General features: G+C 46.3%; 2 protein-coding genes across 3 annotated transcripts; both read right to left on the bottom strand.

Moving 5' to 3' along the window:
- Nucleotides 1-3,457: 3,457 nt before the first annotated feature.
- On the bottom strand, nucleotides 3,458-11,061 carry LOC136508827 (uncharacterized protein ycf45-like). Of its 2 annotated transcripts, none has more exons than XM_066503607.1 (10): nucleotides 10,765-11,061; nucleotides 10,235-10,297; nucleotides 10,037-10,114; nucleotides 9,459-9,679; nucleotides 9,142-9,214; nucleotides 8,760-9,044; nucleotides 8,280-8,423; nucleotides 4,612-4,662; nucleotides 3,974-4,218; nucleotides 3,458-3,831 (listed from the first exon to the last, which is right to left on the bottom strand). In XM_066503607.1, exons 1-9 carry the CDS (start codon nucleotides 10,948-10,950, stop codon nucleotides 4,147-4,149), a joined length of 1,173 nt encoding a protein of 390 aa, XP_066359704.1. In that variant the 5' UTR covers nucleotides 10,951-11,061; the 3' UTR covers nucleotides 3,458-3,831; nucleotides 3,974-4,146. The 2 variants fall into 2 exon arrangements, with proteins under 2 accessions (XP_066359704.1, XP_066359705.1); XM_066503608.1 differs by having other exon boundaries at nucleotides 3,458-3,793.
- Nucleotides 11,062-13,387: 2,326 nt separating this feature from the next.
- On the bottom strand, nucleotides 13,388-14,650 carry LOC136507370 (putative F-box protein At2g02030). The gene has a single exon (XM_066502120.1). It carries the CDS (start codon nucleotides 14,648-14,650, stop codon nucleotides 13,388-13,390), a length of 1,263 nt encoding a protein of 420 aa, XP_066358217.1.
- Between the last annotated feature and the right edge of the window lie 9,336 nt (nucleotides 14,651-23,986).

The raw sequence follows: 23,986 nt of genomic DNA, 5'->3' as shown, positions 1-23,986 counted from the left end.
CCTATCGAGTGGGGCATGGTCCTCCACTTGGACTTACCCGATAATAGCTCACCGGAGGTGTCACCGCTTGCGCCCACCGAGGGTAGCCTGGCATACTCCACCCCTCATTGCGAACAAAAAGGATGCACGAGGGCCACACAAAAAAGACAGGGAAACTCCCAATCGCCCTCTTGCTCTGCGCAGAGGCTCGAGGGCTCTTCCTGCACACAAAGCCGAGGCCTAGCAACCCGAACTCGCACTCGGGGGCTCGGCAAACGTGATAAAAGGCACCGAGCCCGTTACGGTCCAGGGGTTCGAAGGCTGGGCCCCCGAGGGTCTCGACAGCCGCCTTAGGTCAAACAGAGTCAGGGATGACTATGGGCGAGCCCGTACATGGCCAAGGCCTAAGCAAGCAATTGCTTGGGATGCCCTAAGTCGTGTCCAAGACCGGCAGGAAAGTCTCTGAATGGGATCCCACCATAGGGAGGCACCGAGCCCCCGGGGCCAATCGAACGGCCCTGGGACCCACTAGAGAAGCCCTCTGGTGCTTTTGGAGTGTGTCTCTGGACCGCTAGCCGACCCCTATCGAATGGGGCACGGGCCTCCACTTGGACTTACCCGATAACAGCTCACCAGAGGTGTCACTGCTCGTGCCCACCGAGGGTAGCCTGGCACACTCCACCCCTCCTTTCGAACGAAAAGGATGCGCGAGGGCCACACAAAAAAGACAAGGAAACTCCTGATCGCCCTCTTGCTTCGAGCAAAGGCTCGGGGGGCTCTTCCTGCAACCAAGCCGAGGCCCAGCGACCCGAACTCGCACTCGTGGGCTCAGCAAACACGATGAAACCCCTCACTCAACATGAGAAAAGCCCCTAGAGGAATAAATCCACTCCTCCAGGGCCTTGGGGGCTACACCCGGTGGGTGCGCTCGCGCGTACCCACCGAGGCCTCGAGTACGAAATACCATCTCGCCCAAAGCTGCCGCGAGCCAAGTCTCGTCAAAACCTCAGGAAGAGTGCTCACACTCTCCCCGAGGCTCGGGGGCTACTGTCGGGTACCATAAAAAGGGGTCCCCTAAGCAAGAGCCGAAAAACTTGCTTAGACCTTGTAAAAATCGGAACTAAGAGACAACCACCGGCAAACCCCCACCTTATCCGAGGCTCGGCTGGACCGCCCGGCCCACCTCGAACAATATCCGGGCTCACCCAAAATGGACACGGCCCAGAACGAAACCACGAGGCCTCGGACGAGGTAACGATTCTCCGCCTCGCTCGAGGCCCTGCGCCATAAGGCCTCGGACGAGGTACCGATTCTCCGACTCGCCTGAAGCCCCGCACGTAAGGCCTCGGACGAGGTACCGATTCTCTGACTCGCCTGAGGCCCCACACGTAAGGCCTCGGACGAGGTACCGATTCTTCGACTCGCCCGAAGCCCCGCACGTAAGGCCTCGGACGAGGTACCGATTCTCTGACTCGCCCGAGGCCCCGCACGTAAGGCCTCGGACGAGGTACCGATTCTCCGACTCGCTCGAGGCCCCGCCCATAAGGCCTCGGACGAGGTGCCGATTCTCCGACTCGCCCGAAGCCCCGCACGTAAGGCCTCGGACGAGGTACCGATTCTCCGACTCGCCCAAAGCCCCGCACGTAAGGCCTCGGGCGAGGTACCGATTCTCCGACTCGCCCGAAGCCCCGCACGTAAGGCCTCGGATGAGGTACCGATTCTCCGACTTGCCGAAGGCCCCGCACGTAAGGCCTCGGATGAGGTACCGATTCTCCACCTCGCCCGAAGCCCCGCACGTAAGGCCTCGGACGAGGTACCGATTCTCTAACTCGCCCGACGCCCCGCACGTAAGGCCTCGGATGAGGTACCGATTCTCCGACTCGCCTAAGGCCCCACACTTATGGCCTCGGATGAGGTACCGATTCTCCACCTCGCCCGAGGCCCCGGACGAGGACATCACATCCAACCAACGCGTCCAACCACACCCGCGACGTCAGCCGAATGACGGCTCGATACAACGGAGTGGCCGACGAGATGGAAGTCACATCGACGCCATGCCGTCCGGGACAGGACGGGGCGGGGGTTACCAGCCGCTGTGCTCGACGCTGTGCCCACGACTGACACCCGTGCTGCACTGTGCTGCCTAACCCCATCTGCTCCGAGGACAGCGCGGCGTGGAGAGTCAAGTCCGGGTCCCTGTAGCCTCGGAATCGATGTACAAGACCAACTGCTCCCTCCGAGCCTCGGCTATCCACTTCCGGGCTCCTGTAGCCTCGGGACTCGCGCCCGCCGAGCCCCCCACAATGGTTTAGCCTCGGCACCGACTGGGCCTCGGTTGTCTATGTTGTCATCACTCTAGGACCAGCACGTCGTCTGTAGTACGCACCATACTCTGCGCCAAGCCGCATGATCTCCCACGTTGCACAGGATCAGGCGTGACCGGCGCGTCGCTCCAGTGCACCGAGGACAAGGCCGCACCACCGACCATGCTGTCACAGTGACGAGCTACAGGGCTCGGACATGCCGCCTCTGCTCACAAAACGTCATATAGCAAATCCATGTACCGCCCCTGTGCCTCCCTTCGACTATAAAAGGGAGTGACCGGGGCCGCTTCTAGAGAGAGAGATACACACAGAGACAGACACACAGATAAGCAATGCACAACGCTCTATAACACACACTCTTCCTCACTGCAAGAGATCAACATCTCAAGCAACCCCCGCCGCTCCACGCGGAGACCTGGGGCTAGCTCCCTCTCTCGCTCAGCTTGTAAGCCCCTACTACAAGCACCTCGGTGCAAGGAATACAAGATCACTCTCCCAGACTGGACGTAGAGCACCTATTGCCTGAACCAGTATAAACCTTGTATCTCTTTGCATCACCATCTGAAATTAGGGGCACGCAGTACACTTTCACTAGCCGGTTGAGGGCCCGCCGGTCCAAAACACCGACAACCATGAAGACTTCGTTGTCGGGGTAAAGAAAGTACACGGCGCTTCGAAAGTCAATAAAACTAAAGGATAAATGTTTTCAGTAAAAAATTGGTAAAAGTCAGATAATGTAGGAACCCTTATAAAAAATAGTGTGATTAAGAATTAGAGTCAGACACTGTGCAAAAATTACAGGGTCAATAAAAAGGGCGTACCCAGTGCAGAGAGCTCCCGCACTGTGCGGGGTATGGGGAAGGGTGTTAGTGGCAAGCCTTACCCTCGCCTGTGCAATGCGAAGAGACCGCGACTCGAACCAAGAAATTATTAAATCCAAAACCAAGACATCTCAACCATACATTTTTGAATGTGGGGGTGGATGGGGTTGGGGGTTGAGTAAGAACAAAAAACTTGGGATTCTGAGTAATGTATAAAAATCGTTTGCAAAACTGAGAATATTGCATGCAACATTGAACACCTAGAGAAAACATTGAATATTCACATCTATAGTAAAAAAGAGGACCTCAGTGCACCAATTTTAAAAAAAATAAAGTGAAATAAAAAAAAGGAAAAGGGGGAATGAATATATTAGGAACAATAAGGATATGTATATGTACACATCTCATACAATTTAGAAGCACTGACATACACTAGGTTCCTTCTCTTAGAAGAAAAACATATACATTTTAAATTGATACATCAACTTTCGAGCGCTAAAAAGTACCTGATACAGAAATAAAGCAGGACCTTGTATCCAGTTAGTGTGAAGTTATCTGCATTATCTTAATATAACTAAATGTCAAAATTGCTTCATGGGCTGCCTTCATTGAAAGAGCGGGCGCATAGCTTGGGATAGTTGTCAGTCAAATGTTCACCCATACAATCCACTGTAATAAGGTTCCATCCAAGTCAGAAACAGAATTTCCTAAAAAAAAGAGAGAAAAAAGCCATAAAGCTTCAAAAATTAGGTATAACCTATTTCGACCAAAAAAATGTCCAAATTCAGTTTTAAAAAATTGGCAATGCCATTGATATAAGATCTGTCATGGTGGGGATTGCATACTCACCAAAATGGGCAGCGTCAGTATTTCACCAGGATATAGCAGCATTGTAAACTTTTTGGATTCCGTACCAGCTCAGAACAAGAGGCTTGGTAGTATAAATGACACTTGTCCACAGAAACCTCAAGTACCGCAGTATGAGCTTTGATAGAAGCAATTATGACGAGTGGGTTTCGAGTTCAGAGTCCATCGCCATCATATGTTGCCCATCTTTCAATTACAACCTGAAACTCATTATCCCTTTTCCTGACCTGTGACCATTGGAAATTAAAGATTTGCTAAGCAAGCTGCACTGGACCACATAGAGTATAGATTCGACATTTGTATATCATACAGTTCGAATAAAGATAGTGGCTAGTGCAGTAGTTAAGCTTAAGATGTCAATATGTCATGCTTCAAAATGACATTTACAGGTAAAGCAAGCAAGAAATATAGGTACAGAAGGAACTGAAATGACCGGTCCTAATTAACTTTTAATGACATTTACAGGTAATGCAAGCAAGAAATATACGTACAGAAAGAACTGAAATGACCGGTCCTGATTAACTTTTCTATAGATCATATTATTATCTGTTCGTACCACCAAAAGTATCCCTGAATATGTCACATCTCAAAACTTGATACATGGTTTGTAGAATGTTTACCTCAACCAGCGGCTTCTTGCCATGCAGTAGCATATCCACGCTCCTTTCTGTCTGCACAAAGAAAATCAGCATTGTGTGTCAGCATCTGCACAAATGGACAACAAGAAAAATAATACAAACCATTTTCTGAGAGATTCCATTTAGGTTTCATCCTAGGCTTTGAAGCTCATATTGGTTGGTGAAAGAAAAAACAGCAACAGTGGTGGAGAAGAAATCTTAAATTCAGCAACCATGATATCACAAGGCCAGTTAGTGTTAGAGTACGTCAGGGGTCTATTGGGCCTGGGTTGGCTGTATAGCCCATTAGTGTTAGAGTTAATTAGAGATAAGGGTCGCTTACTTAAGGGTCAAGTAAGCCTTGCTTGAGAGTCAAGTAAACCTCTCTATATAAGAAGATGAGATGTATCGATCTAATCAAGCAAGAATTAAGAAGGAAATTCCTTCCCTCTTGCTCGGCCGTGGGCAAGGCTCCCCGGCCGGCCTCCGGCCTCCCTCGCAGCCCCAGCCGCCACAATTGGGGTCATGAACAGTACCTGCTTTACTGTAGCGCCACGGGTACCTCTCCCTCGGCTCTCTCCCTCTCAATCCTAGCAGCCACATAACAATCTAGTATCAAAGATCTCTGGTTCGATCATGTCCAGCCCTCTACCGAGTTCTTCCCACCCGCCGCCGCCGCACACCCACCCACCGCCACCAGCGTCTTCGTCGGTGCTGCTGCCCCACACAGCAGGCGCGGCGGCATTAGGCGCGCTGGCGTCCTTAGGGGCGATTGCGCCCTCTGCCCCGGAGCTGTCCGCCCTCGTCCTCACCCCGGAGCAGATGACGGCCGCAATCTTGGAATTAGGGCAGGCCATGGCGGGCATCAGAGCCTTCCTCGTCGGGCCCTATGCGCCCCAGCCGCAGCCCCAGCTGCCACCTCCTCCACCGCCACACCAACAGCAGCTACCCCCGCCGCCGATCCCATCTTATGCCCTGGCCCCGACGGTAGGGCCGGTGTATACGATGGCAACGTTTCCGGCGACCATGACGTTGGCTTCCCCAGCCCCTACCACAGGCGCCCTGATCCACTATGGTGGGGCGGTACAGCAGCCCTACTACACCGAGGGGGTTTTCTATGGAGGCGTTGATGACCCTCTACTCTCCGGCGGCAACATGCAGCACCACCACGGCGCCTCGTCGTCCGCAGCCTTTGCTCCAGAACCAGCAGCTCCGGGTGTCATCCACGGCGCCCACCCTCCGCGCTTCTACAAGTTGGAGTTCCCGATGACGACAGACGTCTCCATAACCGGCGCCTAGCAGATTCCAGCCACGGGCGAGAAGTTGCAGCAGATCGAGCAGCCGATGAACTTCGCGATGACGTCGGTGGGGAAGATGCTTACCCGCCAGGTGTCGGCTGCGGTGCTGCTGCAGGCTGCTACGCGCGGCCTCCTAGCACGTCGGCGGGTGCGGGAGATGCGCGATCTGCAGCTGATTTTGCCCTGCACCCCTTCGTAGCTCCTCCAAGTTGCGCTTAGCTGCGCGGAGGACCTCAATCTCGTCCGCTGCGTCGGGGATCTCGGGCATGCGGTTTCCCCCACGGGCGGCGGTTGGGGAGGCGCATCCCTCCACCTCGTTCTCCATCGACAGCCCTCCGCTCTTCTCTGTGCGGTGCACACCAACAGTCGTCTAGCGGGGAGAAGGCGTGGGGTCACCAGCGAGAGCGCACCGCGTAGCTCTGTCGCATTCCACCACTGGCCGCCGCGAGGGCGCCCCGGCTGGTCGCTGTTGCGACCACTTCCAGGTGGCCATACACATGCACCCCTTTCGTCTAGATGGTGTCCATGGGATCCAGGAGGCTGTACACATGCAGGTTTGGCGTGCGGATGGTGTCCACCTTATGTTCAGGAGTCAAAAATAAAGAGTCCCACTCCATTTCATGTTGAGAATAATAAAATAAGCCAAGATGTAAAATGCTTGTTTTTAGGTGTTAGGAATCGAGTCAGCGTTATAAGTTCGTTAGGTTGCAGCTCGAGGACGAGCTGCATGTCCAGGTGGGGTGTAGTGTTAGAGTACGTCAGGAGCCTATTGGGCCTGGGTTGGCTGTATAACACATTAGTGTTAGAGTTAATTAGAGATAAGGGTCGCTTACTTAAGGGTCAAGTAAGCCTTGCTTGGGAGTCAAGTAAACCTCTCTATATAAGGAGAGGAGATGTATCGATCTAATCAAGCAAGAATTAAGAAGGAAATCCCTTCCCTCTTGCTCGACTGTGGGCAAGGCCCCCCGGCCGGCCTCCAGCCTCCCTCGCAGCCCAGCCGCCACAATTGTGGTCATGAACAGTATCCGCTTTACTGTAGCACCACGGGTGCCTCTCCCTCAGCCTATGTTACACGGATACGTCCAGGAAGGCGCGTATCGCGTATCCGATACGTATCGGATACGGATACGTGTCCGATACGCCAAGGATACGTATCGTCGGAGTATCCGAATTTTAATAATTTTCGTGAATATTGGATACGTGGGCTGATACGTATCGGCCTTATGGGATACGGCCCGGCCCAATAACAGAGTCACATACAAACAGCGATGCAACACCGACGCCCTAGCCAGACGTTGTCCTTCCCCCGCGGCGACGCCTTGCCGCCGCCGGCGGAGCACGAGACGGAAGCCCTATGGGGCGCGACGCTGCAACTCCTCCGCTCCTCCTCGTCCTCCTCCCGCTTCCCAACATCCGCCTCCCGCTCCCGCTCTTCCACGCCTGCCGCCGACTCCAACAACTCCTCCGCTCTCCTCGCCGACGAGGAGGACGAGGACGTGGCCGCCGCGCTCGACCCGCTGCTCACCGTCGCCACCACCGCCGCCGCCGCCACCGAGGGCGATTCTCTCGCCAACCCCGACGACGACCGCATCGATGAGCTCGACGTGTTGGACGAGGACACCGCGGGCGCCGACGCGGCCGACTCCGCCTACGCCTCTACGGCGGGGGCCGCCACGCCCCTCGTCTGGGACCACGTCGCCGGCGTCGCTCGCCTGCCGTTCCGCCTCCCCGCCTCCGCCGAATCCCTGCCCGCGGGGCTGCCGCGCCTCGACTCCCCGCGCCGGATAGCCGCCGCGGCCTTCGGATATCTGCTGTTACAGTACTCCTTTGTCCTCTCCTCTCCTCATCTCCTGTCTACTTCAGAGTTCAAATTCTGGACTTGGATATCTGCAAGACTGCAATTGGCAAGGTGATGTACTGAACTACTACTGAGTAGTCAAGTTTTAGTAATAAATTGATTGATAGTTGGTTACTTGTTTTTTTCTGTGCAAATTCTGGACATGGAGTCTTGGAGAACTCGAGAATGGACAATTGAAGATTTGAAGAATGGAGATGCTTCCGGAGTTCCGGTCTTTGCTTTGGCTGGTACTTGCTAATTTGCTATTGCAAGGTAATTTACTACTTTCACTCTTTCACAATTTTAATATGTGTTATTATCTATATTTATTAAAAAAACAGTAAAACGTATCCGCGTATCGGGTTTCTTAGGAAATTGCCGTATCCGCGTATCCGTATCCTTCCGATACCGATACGCGTATCCGTATCCGTGCAACTTAGCCCTCAGCTCTCTCCCTCTCAATCCTAGCAGCCACATAACAGTTAGACTCGTTACCGTACTTCGACTATTTAGCATATAATATAACATAGACATACCCGGTGTGTTACCCAGTAATGTCGCTCCCTCATCTCGATAAGGAAAGGGAATGTTGGAGGAGCTTTCCTCTCTAGAATACTTTTCTGACTTCGTCGAGCACGAGCCTCATCGTCTCCAAGAGTAACAGTTTCTACACCTCCAATCTGTTTTCCAGAAGATAAGAAATTTCACTGAACTGGTGTAAATAATATTACTTTTAAGCTTAATCACTTGTTTCAGTAAAATATTTGACACATGGACTCTCTAATTAGGTATGGACGCAAGAAATTTTAGATGGGAGCTGTCATGCTGTTATATTGACAGCTACTCTTCTCAATAAGCAAAAGTAACAAAAGAACTTCTGATATCCTCGTAGAATGACAGCAATTTTTTCATCTCAATGATCCATTTTTTTTACCAATGTTTAGACTATGCAGGTATAGTGGATTTTTCATTTTGTTTATTGGCAAAATTGTGATAATGTCATAATGATAGCATACCAAGTCAGATAAGGTTGGGTTCTTAATGATGTTTGCAAGTCGTTCTCCATGGGCAGTGCCAATAAGCATAACACCCCTTTCTGCAATTGATCGACAAGCTTGTGCTTCCGCTTCAGTTCCGATCTCATCTACAATAACCACCTCAGGCATATGGTTTTCAACTGCTTCAATCATCACCCTATGCTGCATTGATGGTTCAGGTACTTGCATTCTTCTTGCTCCACCAATCGCAGCATGAGGAACATCCCCATCCCCACCAATCTCATTACTTGTGTCCACAATTACCTGCCCTAAACACCAGTACCAAAAGAATATATAAGGTACAAGAAGTGCATTGAACTGGAAATGGAAAGATACAAGAAAGTAACATTGTTTAACATACCACTCTTTTCTGAAATTCATCTGCTAAAACACGTGCAATCTCACGCATAACAGTCGTCTTGCCTACCCCAGGCCTGATTGAAGAAAAGAACAAAATATTGAACAACAGCTAAACTTTTGAAATTTATTTGGAAAAAAAACAAAGCGAAAACAGAGTGTTCAACTCCTATTGCCTTATTATCACATACATATTCCTGAATAGAACATTTTTCATATGATCAATATTCATATAGCACTTAGCTATGAAAATACCATTTGAAAAAGATATATGAAAGATACAATCAAGATCGTAAACATTCAAGGAATAAGGGGAGGTACCTTCCCAAAAATAGAATACTTTCTTTGTAATTTAGGAGATCACGAACCATGTCAACATGCCCAGTAACAGCTCGACCCACTCGACAGGTCAAACCAACAACCATTCCTTTCCTGCTCCTTATGGCAGATATCCTATGTAAAGTACCCTCAATTCCTGCACGGTTGTCACCTCCAAACTCTCCTACAGCCCTCTGAGCATCCTCCAACTCTTTCTGTGAGATCTACGATATAAAAGATCCATAGAACAGGAAATTACAGTTGCAGTTTTGCATCTACTCACAATATTATGTTGTGCACTCATCAAGAAAAAAGGGGCTTACTATGGTTTTGAAGTGTATATAAACATTAGTAAAGATCCATGAGCAGAAAGAAATTAGCAGCCAACCAGCAGAACACTTGACACTAACATAATTTCTAACTTTACACAACAGACAAGACGACAAGACTAACCACACCACAATGGAATCATCTCTGATCTCTCTGTATTGCTACCTTTTCTTTGCAAGGTATGGGTTGCACAATATTGACAAGGAAAGTATGTAATATTACATATTTCGGACAGGATGGCTGTCACATACCTCACTGTCCCGTAGATATTGGCCACCAGAGTCACCAAGGAAACGTGCTTCTGGCCGTCTCCCCAAATCCAGAATGACCTAATTGATGACTCATCAGTTGGGATCACATATGCATCCACAATATTTTCAGATGAATTCTGAGTAGAATGAGGCTTGTGATGGTTGAAGCCTTGAAGGAGTCAGGTACATCTATCTCACCTCCAGCAGTTGGTCCTTTCTAGGTTCATTTTGCAGATTATCTCGCAAATCCCTTGGGAGAATCTGCAGAAGGAAGATTAATACCCTTTGATCAATCGATCTATTTAGTTGTATAAAAAACGTCAAAAACTACTAGCCCAAAGCACGAATCTGATAAATACTAGATTACTAGTTTAGTCATCAATACAAGTAGCAAATGATATTGGAACATAGACTGTCCACGGGACACAGGATTTTTCTCCTGTGTTGAATTTGTTCGTCACTTCATCTTAGAGATACTTGTATGGCCTTTGCTATTGTACAGTACAGTACAAATAGGGATTCATATAATATAATGCCCAAAGTTCTGTACTAATCTGGACAGTTTTTTCAGTGCTCCCAAACCTCCAGCTACTAGCACCGCACGACATAACATACAACGTCTGTGCAATTATAGGGGGGGGGGGGGGGGGGGGGGGGGGGGGTGGGGGCGGGGGGGGGGGGGGGGGGGGGTGGGGAAGGCAGATCCAAAAGGGGTGACGGACGATGACCTCCAGGAGCTCAGAAAGGTCGTCCTCGACGATGCCTCCCCATCCGGTGCCAGCCTCAGCGGCGCAGCGAGCGACGCCGGGCCAGGCCCTGCCCCTGCGCCACCGCCTGAGCAGAGGATGCTCCGGAGGGAGCTTCGGGGTCGGGAGCGAGAAGAGGAGCAGGCGGCGTGCGGCACACGTGTCCATCGCGCGGCAAACTAATGCCGGCGCCGGCGGTGGCGCAGTCGCGCACAAGGGAGCGAGCGGCTGTGCCGTGTCCGGACGGGATGGATAACGTTTTGCTTTCCCTTTACCTTCGCGCGGTTTTTCTCCCACAAACTAAATGTGGGCCCAATTTTTTTTTTCGCGTTGTTTCATGCACTCACGCGGGGCTCGTGTCGTCCCGAACGTCACCAGCATCGAGAAGACGAGGAGGGGTGGTAGATGCCCAGCCAGTGCCGGGTGGAGGAGGAGACACCGAGGTGAGGCAGCAGAAAGCGAGGAGGGAGATGCAACACCTGATCTACTTTTAAAATATCCAAATGCAACACTTGCAACATACGTAAAGCAGATGAAACACTTGAAATATGCATCTAAAAGACTTTGAAAAACAACTTAAAAACACTTGAAAACATACGCAACATCTAGATAAAACATTTACAACATATGTGTGAAACATATGTAACATACAAATAAACACACTTGCAACATACGTCTGGAAAAACAGATGAAACATTGGGAACAGAAGCTTGCAACATACATGTACAACCATTGCAACAAATGCAACATCACGATGTACTTTTGCAATATTCACATGAAACACTTGCAACATACCTCTAAAACACTTGAAACATACACTTACAACATGTGCTTTTCACCATTCTTCTTCTTCCCTACGATGCAGTGCACAGCGGGGGATGGACAGGCGGAGGGCAGCACCGTCGCGGCCCTTCCAGAGGGCGAGCAGAGGGGGCGGTGGGGACAAGCTGCTGGCGAGCTTTGGTCGCGCTACGTGCTGCCATCGTCGCATTCAGGCGGAGAGGGAGGCGGGGACAGGCCAGCAACGGGCGTAGGCCACCGCCGGGCTCTGGCCGAGAGGAAGGGGCCGGCCGCAGACGCAGGTGGCGAGCTCTGGCCTAGCGGGGGTGGAAAGAAGGGGCTGGCGGGGAGCTCTGTGCGTGCGCGGGATGGGAAGAAAGGGCCAGTGGTGGGCACTGGCCGGTGGAGGCGCCGGGGGGGATGACGCGGAATAGAGGTGTTGCACCGTGGGATGGAGGTGCAGGGGAGTTTTTTTAGAGCGCGTCCGGATGGGAGTCACGGGACGAACACCCGAGGCGTATCATTATTGTTCATCAAAAGGGCTATGGATAAGAATCATTGAATCCACAGTTATACCAGAAACTATATAGGATTATTATTTGACCCTCCTTGCTCCGAAAACAGGAAACCGGAGGATAGCTACACATTCATTTACAACCATACTTGTCAGGATGCAAAGCATGCTATATCAGGATCCAATACAAAATGTGTCATGTTGGATATTAAAGCATAAAAGATTCCATTGTAGCTACACATTCGGGCTTTCCGGAGAAGGTGAAGGATCCACATTTCCACACCATTACTTTCAACTTATCGTCAAGTTGTAGACCGCCGTTTCGATATCTCGTTGCACACGGCAGCTCCTATACCAGTAATGAAAAGGAAAGGGTATCATGCGACTAAAATCACCCAGACAGCAAACCGGTTCAATGGCATATCTCCAAATACTGAACTGTGTTTTTATAATGGTATAGATCCAATTAACTTTCTATTTAAGCGTAACAAACCTTATTGATCTTCTTCCACCATTCTTCATCAGCAACAAAAGCTCGATCCCTTTGCAGTGTCCCAGGGCAAACCCTTCCGGCCTTGACGGTTGAGTATCGAGTTCGATTGCTCGGAGCCAGAGTCCCAGACCTTGTGTTATCAAAACTAACCTCCTTCTGAGGAATCATTGGATTGGGTCAAAATCCATCAAAGAAAAATCATTCTTATATATTCAAAGCCAAAATATATATATATATTTTCATTCATTAAACAAATTAACATAGGCCACTCGAAGCTACCTCAGTTACTGAAAGTTTATTTTTCTGACTGAGTGACGAGCTACAGGCTTTCCTGTTCTTCTCACATGCCCCCTTTCAAGAAAGAGAATCCAACAAACGAACGAAACAATTAATAAACAAAGTAACATGTCCAAGACAATGAGTTCACATAGAAATATAATCTGAAACCTGCCACAGTCTATGCGCTATTACAAGTACAACCAAGACCATAGCAAGCACTTGTAACCTGTAACGTTCTAAAACAAATAGAGATAACATGGTCATCTGACTGCTGCTCACTTACAAAGTTGCAATCTTCGTCATACTCCGTCATAGAAAGTTAGAAACGCTGGACTGATTAGGGCCTGTTTGCTTCTTGCCCTCCGGCCCAGGCGTGCGCTCGCCCAGGCATCAATCGGAGCCCCGCCTGGGAAAGCTTCTCGCGCCAGACATGTTTCTTGGGATGTAATCCAAACAGGCCCTAACTGAAGGTCCAGATAATTAATGCCTCCTCCGACTCCGAGGCAAGCACTACATGACTAGGTCGACAAGCATACACACTATAAGGCCCGTCGTAAGCTTGCCTTAGGAGTAACTGGAACAAGGCTTTCAGTGTAAGAAGCAATGTCAAACCAGCGTACATTTTCCGGCCATTCATGCCCCAAGATGTCTTCATTGGGTCCAAGGTACCTTATGTCATCCATATCAAATATTCCATCTTCACGTGAAACGTCATATTCCAAATCATAATCAATGACCTGATTACCTACTCGCATAAGAATCCTACCGCTGGCAGGCAAGCCCAATGGATAGAATTTGTTTGGCAGATGTATTCCATAACGACAACTCCAATCAGGATTCAGAACATCACTTGTCATGAATATCAGTACTTGTCGCAAACCCAATATAAAGAGAGTAGCGCATAGCTCCCCGCCAAGCTCATTAAGATAAACATCTTTACCTTCATCTTCAACCATATGATATATGTTGGGGAGCAATGAAGTGACACCAAATGTTTCGTCAACAAGGCTGAAGCGGAGTAACCCCTTCGGATCAGGGTATTGATGATTACTCTTCTTATTGATAAAATAGAATAGATACCCCTTGTAGTGTGTGTCAGTCTGTGGACACACGATAGGGTAGGGTGGATCAACCAAGGTTTCCCTCCATGGGTCCTCTTCACCATTAATGGTGAAAATCTCCATCCCCATTGCAACCATCTCAGAACTGCGGGAACGATAGAAGGAGCGCGCAACCTTATATTTTCCGGTGGAAGTGTCAAGGCCCAAGCCAACCAGGAGGCAGCCGCCATGTTTGTGCTGGCTTTGGGGCAGTGCAATGGCATCCCTTGTGGCCGGATTGAAGACATAGGCCTTGGTGTCGGTGGGCAGCAGCATTAGGCCATCACAGTGCGCCATTGTGGACACTTTCCTGAACTCGGTAGCAGGGAAATGCCTCCCGTAAACAAGTGTTGCAGTACCCTTCATGTTCATGTCTTCTTCTTGTAAAGACCATTGGTAGAAGTAGATGGTGGTGGAGAAAGCCCCGACGACAGGACCCCGTTCAACAAGAACCTGGGGTGTGACGAGCAAGGATGACGAGTTTCGGTGCTGACTCTCCTTGGAACACTGCAGATGTGCAAGCACAAAGGAAGGGTCGGAGATGCTGGCGAGCCACGCCTTGCTGACGGACTTGAACCTCGCCAGGGATTGCACAGGCAGGCGGATTAAAATCTCCCACACCATCTCGTCCGGCAACTCGAAAGTCTGCTGATGGGCCCTCTTCTTCTTCTTCCTCTTCCTCGTGTATACCTTCAAGTCCATGCCGCCAAGAACATGCAGCAATGAACAATGACTTAATTGATGAGTGGTAGTAATAATCTCTATATATGCAACGCACGGTATTGGCTTGTTTGGCTACGCTGAGTGCGGATGGTTCCTAGTCGAATTCGAACACTACCTATCTAGGTTGATTTCCTCTGTCCGGAGTCCTTCCGGGAAGCAGGATCTTCGGTCTTAATGGGATTTTGTTCTTTTTGCTAAAAGAAAGAAAGAAAAAAATGAATCCGTTTTTTTTTTCCGAGAACATGCTTAGCACGTGTTTCGGTAAGAGAGAGTTTTTTACAGCTTTGTGTAACAGGCACGGCGAGCTGCCGGCTTCACACGGAAACAGAATAGGCTCAGCGCTACAAGCAGAATTCAGTAAAGCGATTAAAAAAAATGTTTTTTTTTTATAAAATGAATCCATCATAACTGAGAGGTCAAAGTGACTCAGATCCGTAAAATGAGTTTTCTAATAGGATAATATAAAGATATGGAAAATAAAAAGAAAAATCTGGTAGATGCATAACATATAAGGTCCCCCAATTCCATTACCGATATCGTTCGCGCGATTCAAACACGGTGAATAGACCGCGTCTGCGTGGACTGGTTCATTTCCTTTTCCCGTATGACCTGTTTTTCTTTCCTTTTCCATCGCGCCACAGTGAACTACAGACCACGCCGTCTTAACACACACGTGCAACTGGATTTTTTTTGTGCGATATGTACGGACGTGTCTTTTTCATTCGCTTTTACTTTCACGTGTACAACCTGTATAGACTTAGCATTTTCTTTGTTTTTTCTATTTCTCACTCTACGCTTGAGTGATTCATCCCTGGTCATGATCATGGACTTACGTCCATTCAATTTTTCTACTTTTTTTTCTTTTCTCTATCACATTTTATTTTCTCACTCCATCCTTTCTTTTCTTTATTCATTACTCTATCTATTTTTCTTTTATATACTAGGAATACCTTTTTATGTTGAGAAATTTGATTGGAACAAATTAAATAGAAAAATATGTTGGTTAAGTTGTGTGTAATTTTTGTAAAATATGTTGGACAACAATAACTTATGTGTATATAAGTTATATTATTCATATAATTATTATATAAAGTCGTGCTATAAAAGTTATGTGGAGAAATTATTATGAATAAGTTTGCTTGCTGATAGTTATGAACAAAAGTTAGGTTTTAAAAGTCATGTAACAAAGTTATCATGATAAATTGTATATAAAATATTGTTAAAAACTTATATTGATAAAGTTATTTGCATAACTTTGCAACTTTCTAAAAACTTATAAAAGTTATGCATATAGCTTTGTCACATAGTAAGTTATGCATATAAGTTATGTGCGTGACTTTGTCTAGTGGTGTTGAACCTTTTTGCCTCTTCCTGAGGACTAGAAGTTTTGTTTCTTCTCAGTTGCGTTGAGCCGTTGCCTATATCTTTGGGGACCGACATTTTTCCAAGATTGTTTGAATGGCTTCTAGAACCTTTATTTCAACTGTTTTTGAGAGATTTTCTTTACCAAGTGGGGTTTAACCCTTGTGTGTCTTCTTAAGCCAAGTGACTTTGATCTTTGCCTTCTTTTGTTTTTTTATTCCTTGAATGAGATTTTAAATAATTGGTATTGCTTCCTGGCTTTTACACTTCTTCTCATCCCAAGTGATGTTTATCCGGGCTTTTACATGGCTTTTTTATCACTTGGATGAGATATACGACTTTGGTGTCCCAAACCATTTATTTGTGCTTGAATGTTGTCAATATCTAATCTTCATAGAAATAAAAGGAGGAAAAGAAGAGCATAGCATTCAATGCTTCATCAACCAAAAGCAAGAGGAACAGAGAAGAGCTAAGTGATGATGAGGAAGAGAGCTCAAGCTCAAGCATTGATGATTAAGAAATGGCCCTCTTTGCAAAAAGATTTGAGAAACTCATAAAGTAGAAGGGCTTTGGGAGTAGGAGAAGAAGATCTTCGTCAAGGAGGAAGGAATAAAGGAGACACTATGATTGTGGGGAATTTGGTCATCTCATAGCTGATTGCCCCAATATGAACAAGTCCTCCAAGAAAGACCAGAGCAAGAACACGGAGAACAAGGAAGGCTAAAGCATGAGCTTCAAGAAGAATAAGACGCATGCATATTATGTTGAGTAGGACTCTAATTCCTCCACAAGTGAAGATGAGGAGAAGACACCACCCACGTCACTTGCGGGCATCATCATCAACAAGAATATCTCCATCTTGGACACACCATCGTGCCTCATGTCCAAGGGACCGAAGGTACAATAGAGAGCTATTAGTGAGAGTGAGGATGAGGAACCCTTCAAGGAGGAACTCATTGAATTTTGCAAGAGGCCCTTGTCCTTATGAAGAGGGAGGAATCCAAAGAATTGCGCAAGAGGCACAAGGCTCTTGAGCAATCCTTTGAGGAACATACGACAAAGAGGCTCTACTAAACACTCATGAGGAGCTCAAGAACGCTCACTCTGTCATAGAACCGTCCAATTTATAAGAGCACAAGTACAATAGCAATCACCGAAGCGATCAAACCGTCATACTTGAGCCCATATAAACCCGGTAGTCCAACGAAATCGTGAAGGATCTCAAACAACCAACATACAAACCAAGATCGTAGAGATTCAACACAACCAGTCACATGTTACATCACAGTTCATAAATAGGTCTCATACATCAGAGTTCGAATAATTATTACAAACCAAGTTTGAAAGTAGCGGAAGCAAAGTAGTTTAACATAAACATCACACGTAGTTTAATACAAAGCCAGTGTCATAGTCATCTCCAACCAAAAGCACAAAGGTGAGATGAAATACAGAATGACCATTGCCCATGGTCCTAGTCCTCATCCACAGCAGGAGCAAGACAGTTCTTGCAGTAGCCATGAAACATAACGTTATCTGCAACAATGGGAATAAAACCCTGAGTACGAGAAGGTACTCAGCGAGACTTACCCGTCCAACTAATATACTAAGACACCAAGGAGTATGCAAGGCTTTATAAGTAGAGCTGGTAGACATTATTTGTAGAAAAAGCATAAGTTATCCAACATCTCTTTAATTGGAAATCACCAATTATTAATCCTGTCTCATACTAGATTAGCAACTATCCTATGCCAAACATGTTGATACCATTAATTCATCACAATAATAACCATATCTAGTTGAGTTCTTGCATAATCTCATAACCATCATTTTCATCCTTTCCATAACTTACTACGATGAAAGGAACTCAAGTCAAGTTCTCACTATCCGGGAGAGACGGCGATTCGAATCGATTCCTACCCAGCTGGGGAAATATTCCTAACACACACCCAGGCATACCTCGCGAAGGTAGCCTAAGGTCACCTTTGGTACAAATCAGGAACCAAATTCGCGGGTACGACCAGCGCCGCACAATCAGAGAACCACTCTGCCAAGGGTGATCGGGACTCTAACCCGCCTTTGGGCTTACGCCAATGGCTCTCCGCACATCCATACTACCATCCAGAGTGCGCACTTGAACTGCTCGTGGTCCCGGCCTGAGATGAGCTACTCGGCTTCGCGGTCGGAACGACTTATCCAACCAACTATGTGAGAGGCTGCGTTCAACATGACAAGATGACCTCCAACGTCCGGTCCTTAAACGACACAGGTGGAGTCACTATAGTACCACATATAAGACTCCACCCGGTCTCCATTTATTCAACAATACCAGGTTATGTTCCACGATAGCACAATATAGCCAACCATGATTAAGTTATCACCTATAGCTCGCAGGTGACAGGGAATCACCCGACTTCTACCGGTCTAAGCAGAGCTAAGCATGATAAACGTTCCTGGACTTAATTAGGATTCATGGTAGATATATCTGGTCAAGGAAGGTAATATGCAACAATGGTTTTCAAACAACTCCTATCACGTAATGCAGCAATACGAATAACTTTAAGTGACATTAATAAAATAGGGAGACTTATAATGCTCCGGGGCTTGCCTTCCACAAACGTCGAAGGCTGGTGATCGGGGCACTCGGGAAGGTGATCGGCTTCAGGCTCTCTTTCTCCGGGAACCTCCAGGTGCTGAACTTCCTGATTCTCCTCCTGCGGCTCGGCGTCGAGCTCCACAAGCGTGATCCCTTCGGTTGCACCTATTGCATGCATATGCATAAGTACCATGAATGCATAAGATGGATCACGGAGGATGTGATAAGGAATGTACATGCTGCAACAATGATGTTAAGTAGCAAAATGATAACAATGCCAACTCCTTATTTGCCTAGTAGGTGCATATCTCTTCTCTAGTTATTTACAAATTTCACACAAAGCAATATCTAAGTTACACATGACAGTTACAAGTTTATATCATAACTGAAGTTATACTTATCCAAATGCTGTGATCTTAGACTTTCTGGAAAGCTTATAAAATTGTCTACAACTCTTATTTAATAACCAAAAGCTGAATCACAATCTATCCTAGACAAAATAGGCAATCTATGCAGTGCTGTCCAGAAATTCCAGAGAACAAGCAATTCGGAAAACTAACTTTTAAACAGATAGAACTCCTAAACCCTTTGGCCTATTGACCTGAAATTTTAACACAAGATAGTTGAAGAATTTACCTACAACTTTGTTATTAATCATTTCTACAGAAAACATCATTTTGACTATGCAACATAACAAGCAATAGAATCTGTCCGAAAACATGTTAAATCAAATTATAAAACAACAATATTTCTACTACATGTAAGCATTCAAAATTTGACACCACCAAGTACACCAACAGTTCAGGGGCATCAAATACACTCAAGAAAACATAATGGCAAAGCCCAAACTATTTATTTAATTGTATTTATTAATTTATTTAGATAATTAGGTGAAATAATAAACCTATACCAAATGTGCATAATAAATTCTCAGAAAATTACAGTGACCTCCAAGTGCTACCACAAGACTACTATAAAAGTTTCATGCCATTTTACCAAGTAAAATATTCTTTACAAAAATGACAAGCTAGCGAGGTCGATTTTAGTGAAAATAATAAACCCTATAGAAAAGTGTCAAACAACAGATTATAATTTTTTCCTAGCTAGAGCATGTCAACATAAGACCAACAAACTTAGAATCACAATTTTATCACTTTTCTAGCTCAAGATATCTAATTTACAAGTTTATTAACATTCAAAAAGCATTTATTTAAATACATTTTAATCACCAAGAAAAATACAATAAACTATATATTTCATTTTTTATAAAAAAAACTACACTTCATAAGGAACACATCACAATTTGGTTCACAAAAATTGGACCTCTAGAACTCCACCTATGATTTTTCAAAGTTTGCCTCAAATCTGGACAAATGAACTAGCTTTATTTGAACTGGGTTACTGTAGCGACGGAAAACAGAGCACCGCGCGGGACGGCGCGGAATCGGCCGGAGTTCGCCGGCGGCGATTTTTCCGGCGACAACACTGGCGCTACAAGCTTACTCACGACATTGCGCATCTACCGAGCCATCTAGCTAGGTCTATCGCCGGAGCTAAGGAAGACGGCGACGTCCATGGCGGCCCGGTGGTGCGGATCAACGGTGAGCCATCAACGGCGACTGAGACAACGAAATCAAAGGTTACGCCGAGGTTCACCATCCCAAAGCAACTCTAGCGCACACACTAACGGGACTCGTGGTGGTCGGAGATGGCCCGACCGCGGTGACGGGATGCGGCAGTGAAAACGCCGGCGAGGACTGCACGCTGCACACAACGGCTTACCGTGCGCTTCTAGCGAACAAAACGGACGTGGTGCGACGGTGGGGTCACTGAGGAACTACGGCGGTGGCGGAGGAGGGACGTGGTGCGTGCTGGGCCGGCAATGGCGACGGCGGCGCGGCTCGGCACTACGGCAGTTGCTGTGGGTGTGTGCAAAGGCGAAGAGAGGAGGCAGACAAAGAAATGAAATGCGAAGGGTGACGGGCGGACACAGGGGCGTGAAATGGAGCGCCGAGGCCCGACGTGGCCTAGCCGGTCAGGCCGGCGGCGACGCGCGGCGCCACGCGGCTTCAAACTTCTGAAACCCGTTAGTTTACTGTAGCTACCAATTCAGCTAGATTAGCAGAGCGATACCGGCCTGACAGCGCGATTTGGTGATGCTCGTTCTCCTAAACCGTGAAGCAAAATCGAAAACAATCTAAATAAAAGTCGTAGAACTATATACCATCTTCAACTTCGATTAAAGGATCAAGTCCTAATTCCCAACCAATACTGAGTAATATCGTGCCAAAATCAAGCCTGCGAAACTGGAAAACCGAGAAGGACTTAGAAAAATTCTAAGTGCTGAAAACCAGTGAATTGTTGATTTTTGTGAGTTCAAAATGACTAAGCTATGCACAGAATTAGCTCAAGACCCAAACATAAAAGTTGTTGATCTACTCAAATACTACAACTTTGTTTAAAGGTTTACTGCCATGCAAAGACTCTATGACATAGTTCAAACTAGGTCAAACATAGTACTTTAAAATGATGACATACACCATATCAATGACTTAGAGACTAAACTAGACTTAGCCATGAATACCAAAGTTGTTCCTTATGCTATTCTAAACATGTTTAAAGCATTCACAAGGTTCCACACACATTCCATACTTTGATTCCATGAAAATCCTAACTTAAGTAAGGTAATTAAGTAACACACATGAAATATAAGCTAACAAAGGTATAGCAATTGAGATGCTCATGCACATGCATGCTCATGGATGCTTATGATCATGCAATGTCAAGGTTAAATGCATGCTTAACACCGAGGGTGTTACACACTCTTCTCTTCTTGCTCAAAGGAATGAGCCTATTGGAAAAGCAAGTGTAGGAGTCACTTGTGATTTAATTGATGATTCTATTTTTGCTCTTATTGTTGTTGCTACTAACAAAGCGACTCCCTTGAGTGAATTATCTCTCATTATGGCGAATGATACCCTAAAAAAGGAGATAGATGAGCTTACCCATGCACAAAGCAAAGCTTAGATCATGCTTACGGCAAGGCTTCAGGAGACAATAGGCTCCTTATTCTCCGGTGCACTTCATTGGGAAGCACTGGATAAATCCGATGGTCTTCACACACCTCTGTAGAAATATGTTGCTTGTCCCCTAAGCTTTGATGATGGTTCCATTCAAGCACCAGAGTTATCCGGTGACTGCAGAAAACTCTTGCCAGCTCTGGTGCTCTACAAAGAGCACCGTTGAAGAATTCTCAACCACTATTTGGCTAGTTTTCTTCGTGTCTTTTTATCTGGGTTTCTTTTACTTGATTTCTTGAACTTCTAGCATGTATTCTATGTCTTCAATGGTGCTCGTTGGTCTTCCTTGAGGTGTTGATCACTTGATACTCATGTTGCCTTTGTCCAAGCCATCCTTGCATCCAAATGAACTAAATACCTTATGTACTAGCAAATAACATTAGTTCATTTTGTCAATCAACCACCAAAATCACATATGGCCTATGCAAGGTGCCATTTTGCTTACATGCATCATCAAAAATGCCTTCACCAATGTTTCATCAAGGGGCTTCGCCATCATCTTCGTCATCACTGACATCACCTTTGCCATCAATTTGGAGCGATGGTATCGCCATCAACATTGACATCCTTGACTTTGCCTTTGCCATCAATTTGGAGTAGGGGGGATAACATCAACATCTTTGACCCCTCCTTCATTAGCAATTTCGAGCAGAAGGAGGGCGGTGAGGAGGGACATCAACGACATCTGTAACAGCAACCACGCTTACATCATATACTTCAAGTATGCGCAAGATTTTGCCAGGCGCACCAACCAAGAATGGTTGGCGAGGAATGTATTTGACAAGCAAACTACCCAAAGCAAAGCCTTGCCTACCTCCCATGAGCAAAAGTTTGAAGACATGTCTATAGCTACATCCGCTACGTTGACTACTTCGCCTACATCAACTTGTTCGGTGAAGGCTCACTTATGAAGAGAAGCTATCAAGGATTCGAGACTAAGTAACGGAGTAAGCTACCAAAGGCCAAGATTTGAGGTTTGAGCAAAGTTTTGCCAAACACTAGATGAAGATAAAAACATTTCTACGTGAGCTTCATATAGATGACAGTCATGTGCATGCTCTTTTACTCTATACCCTTATTTCCCACAAGGTTTTTGGGATGGAGCTGTTACTAAAGCGCACACGCGTGGGTTGTGAAGGGCGGTCGTTGTCACCAAGTCTGAATTGTAATTGGGCCATACTTAGTTGTATTCAACCATTGGGTCTTTTACTTTTGATCAAAACTAAAAGGCTAAGGGGCTACTGTAGGGGTGTATTATATACGATGGACCAGGAGTTTTGTAAAACAACTCCCTATTTTTATATTTTTGTAAAAAAAGAAAAAAGTGCCCTCCAACAGTTGAGTAAAAGAGCTCCTTAAAAATAAAAAGTTGCTAAATATCCTCTTCAACTCATAAGTTTCCGCAGTCGAGTGGAACTCAGTATCCGCTTCTCGTCCGTCGTTTTTCTTGGGAGATCAGAATAAATTGGACACATAAATAAATTAAGAAAATAAAGGATTCTTGATGAGAAAATGGCAAGAGACAAATAAACTATTAAAAAAGGTTTGGTTGGTTAGAAATAGTTGAGGGTTCCCAATGTAAAATCATTTAAGAAGCTATTACAGGAGATTGTTGGAGAAGGACAAAATTTAAAGTTGTTATTTCTTTTGTTAACTTGCTAGATTTATTAGTTTAGCAAGTAAATTATACCAAACTCCTAGGGATGCTCTTAGGGTGTTGTTTGAGAATGTTTAAGGCCCATTTGTAGCCCTAGAGACTTTGTTTCGTAAATATAAGCTCCATTAGGGGAAGAATGAAAACCTCCCCTCTCACCTCCCCTATAAAAGGAGGAGGGAGGTGAGGACCCTTGGCTCTTTATTCATTTGCCACTATCTCACTTGCTCTTTACTCCCACCTCTCACTATTCACCTAAACGGTTGTTTAGCCTATTTAAACACCATGTAAAAGCTATATGGTGGTATGCCATTTTTGTTTAATCATCCGTTTAGCCCATTTAATTGACCGTGTAACCCATTTAATGGACCATTTAGTCTGAGTAATGGCTAAATAGTTGGTGACCGGCTATTTACCATTTAGCATTTAGGAAAACATTGCATTCATAAGAAAGCTTACCTGGAGGACTTTTAGATACTCCTCTTTATATCTTTAGATAAATTTGAGAACTTTGTAATCCCAATGGGTCTGATATAATTATTCTCAAACAAAACGTTCTCACCAAGTATATCCATATTTATGAAACCCATCAAAGAGAATATCCTATCGCAAGAAATATTAAGGAA

This window comes from Miscanthus floridulus, chromosome 15 (genome assembly GCF_019320115.1).
Source record: "Miscanthus floridulus cultivar M001 chromosome 15, ASM1932011v1, whole genome shotgun sequence".
Classification (NCBI taxonomy): domain Eukaryota; kingdom Viridiplantae; phylum Streptophyta; class Magnoliopsida; order Poales; family Poaceae; genus Miscanthus; species Miscanthus floridulus.
The sequence above is the reverse complement of the archived record's forward strand: the minus strand, read 5'-3'. Positions and strand labels throughout refer to the sequence as shown.

Excerpts from the sequence above, each read along its gene's own strand:
- LOC136508827 (XM_066503607.1), bottom strand. The coding sequence starts at position 10,950 with ATGGACACGTGTGCCGCACGCCGCCTGCTCCTCTTCTCGCTCCCGACC. Across the intron at positions 9,680-10,036 it reads AATATCTACGGGACAGTGAG|ATCTCACAGAAAGAGTTGGA; the intron begins GTATGTGACAGC and ends TTTATATCGTAG. Across the intron at positions 9,215-9,458 it reads AGTATTCTATTTTTGGGAAG|GCCTGGGGTAGGCAAGACGA; the intron begins GTACCTCCCCTT and ends TTCTTCAATCAG.
- LOC136507370 (XM_066502120.1), bottom strand. The coding sequence starts at position 14,650 with ATGGACTTGAAGGTATACACGAGGAAGAGGAAGAAGAAGAAGAGGGCC.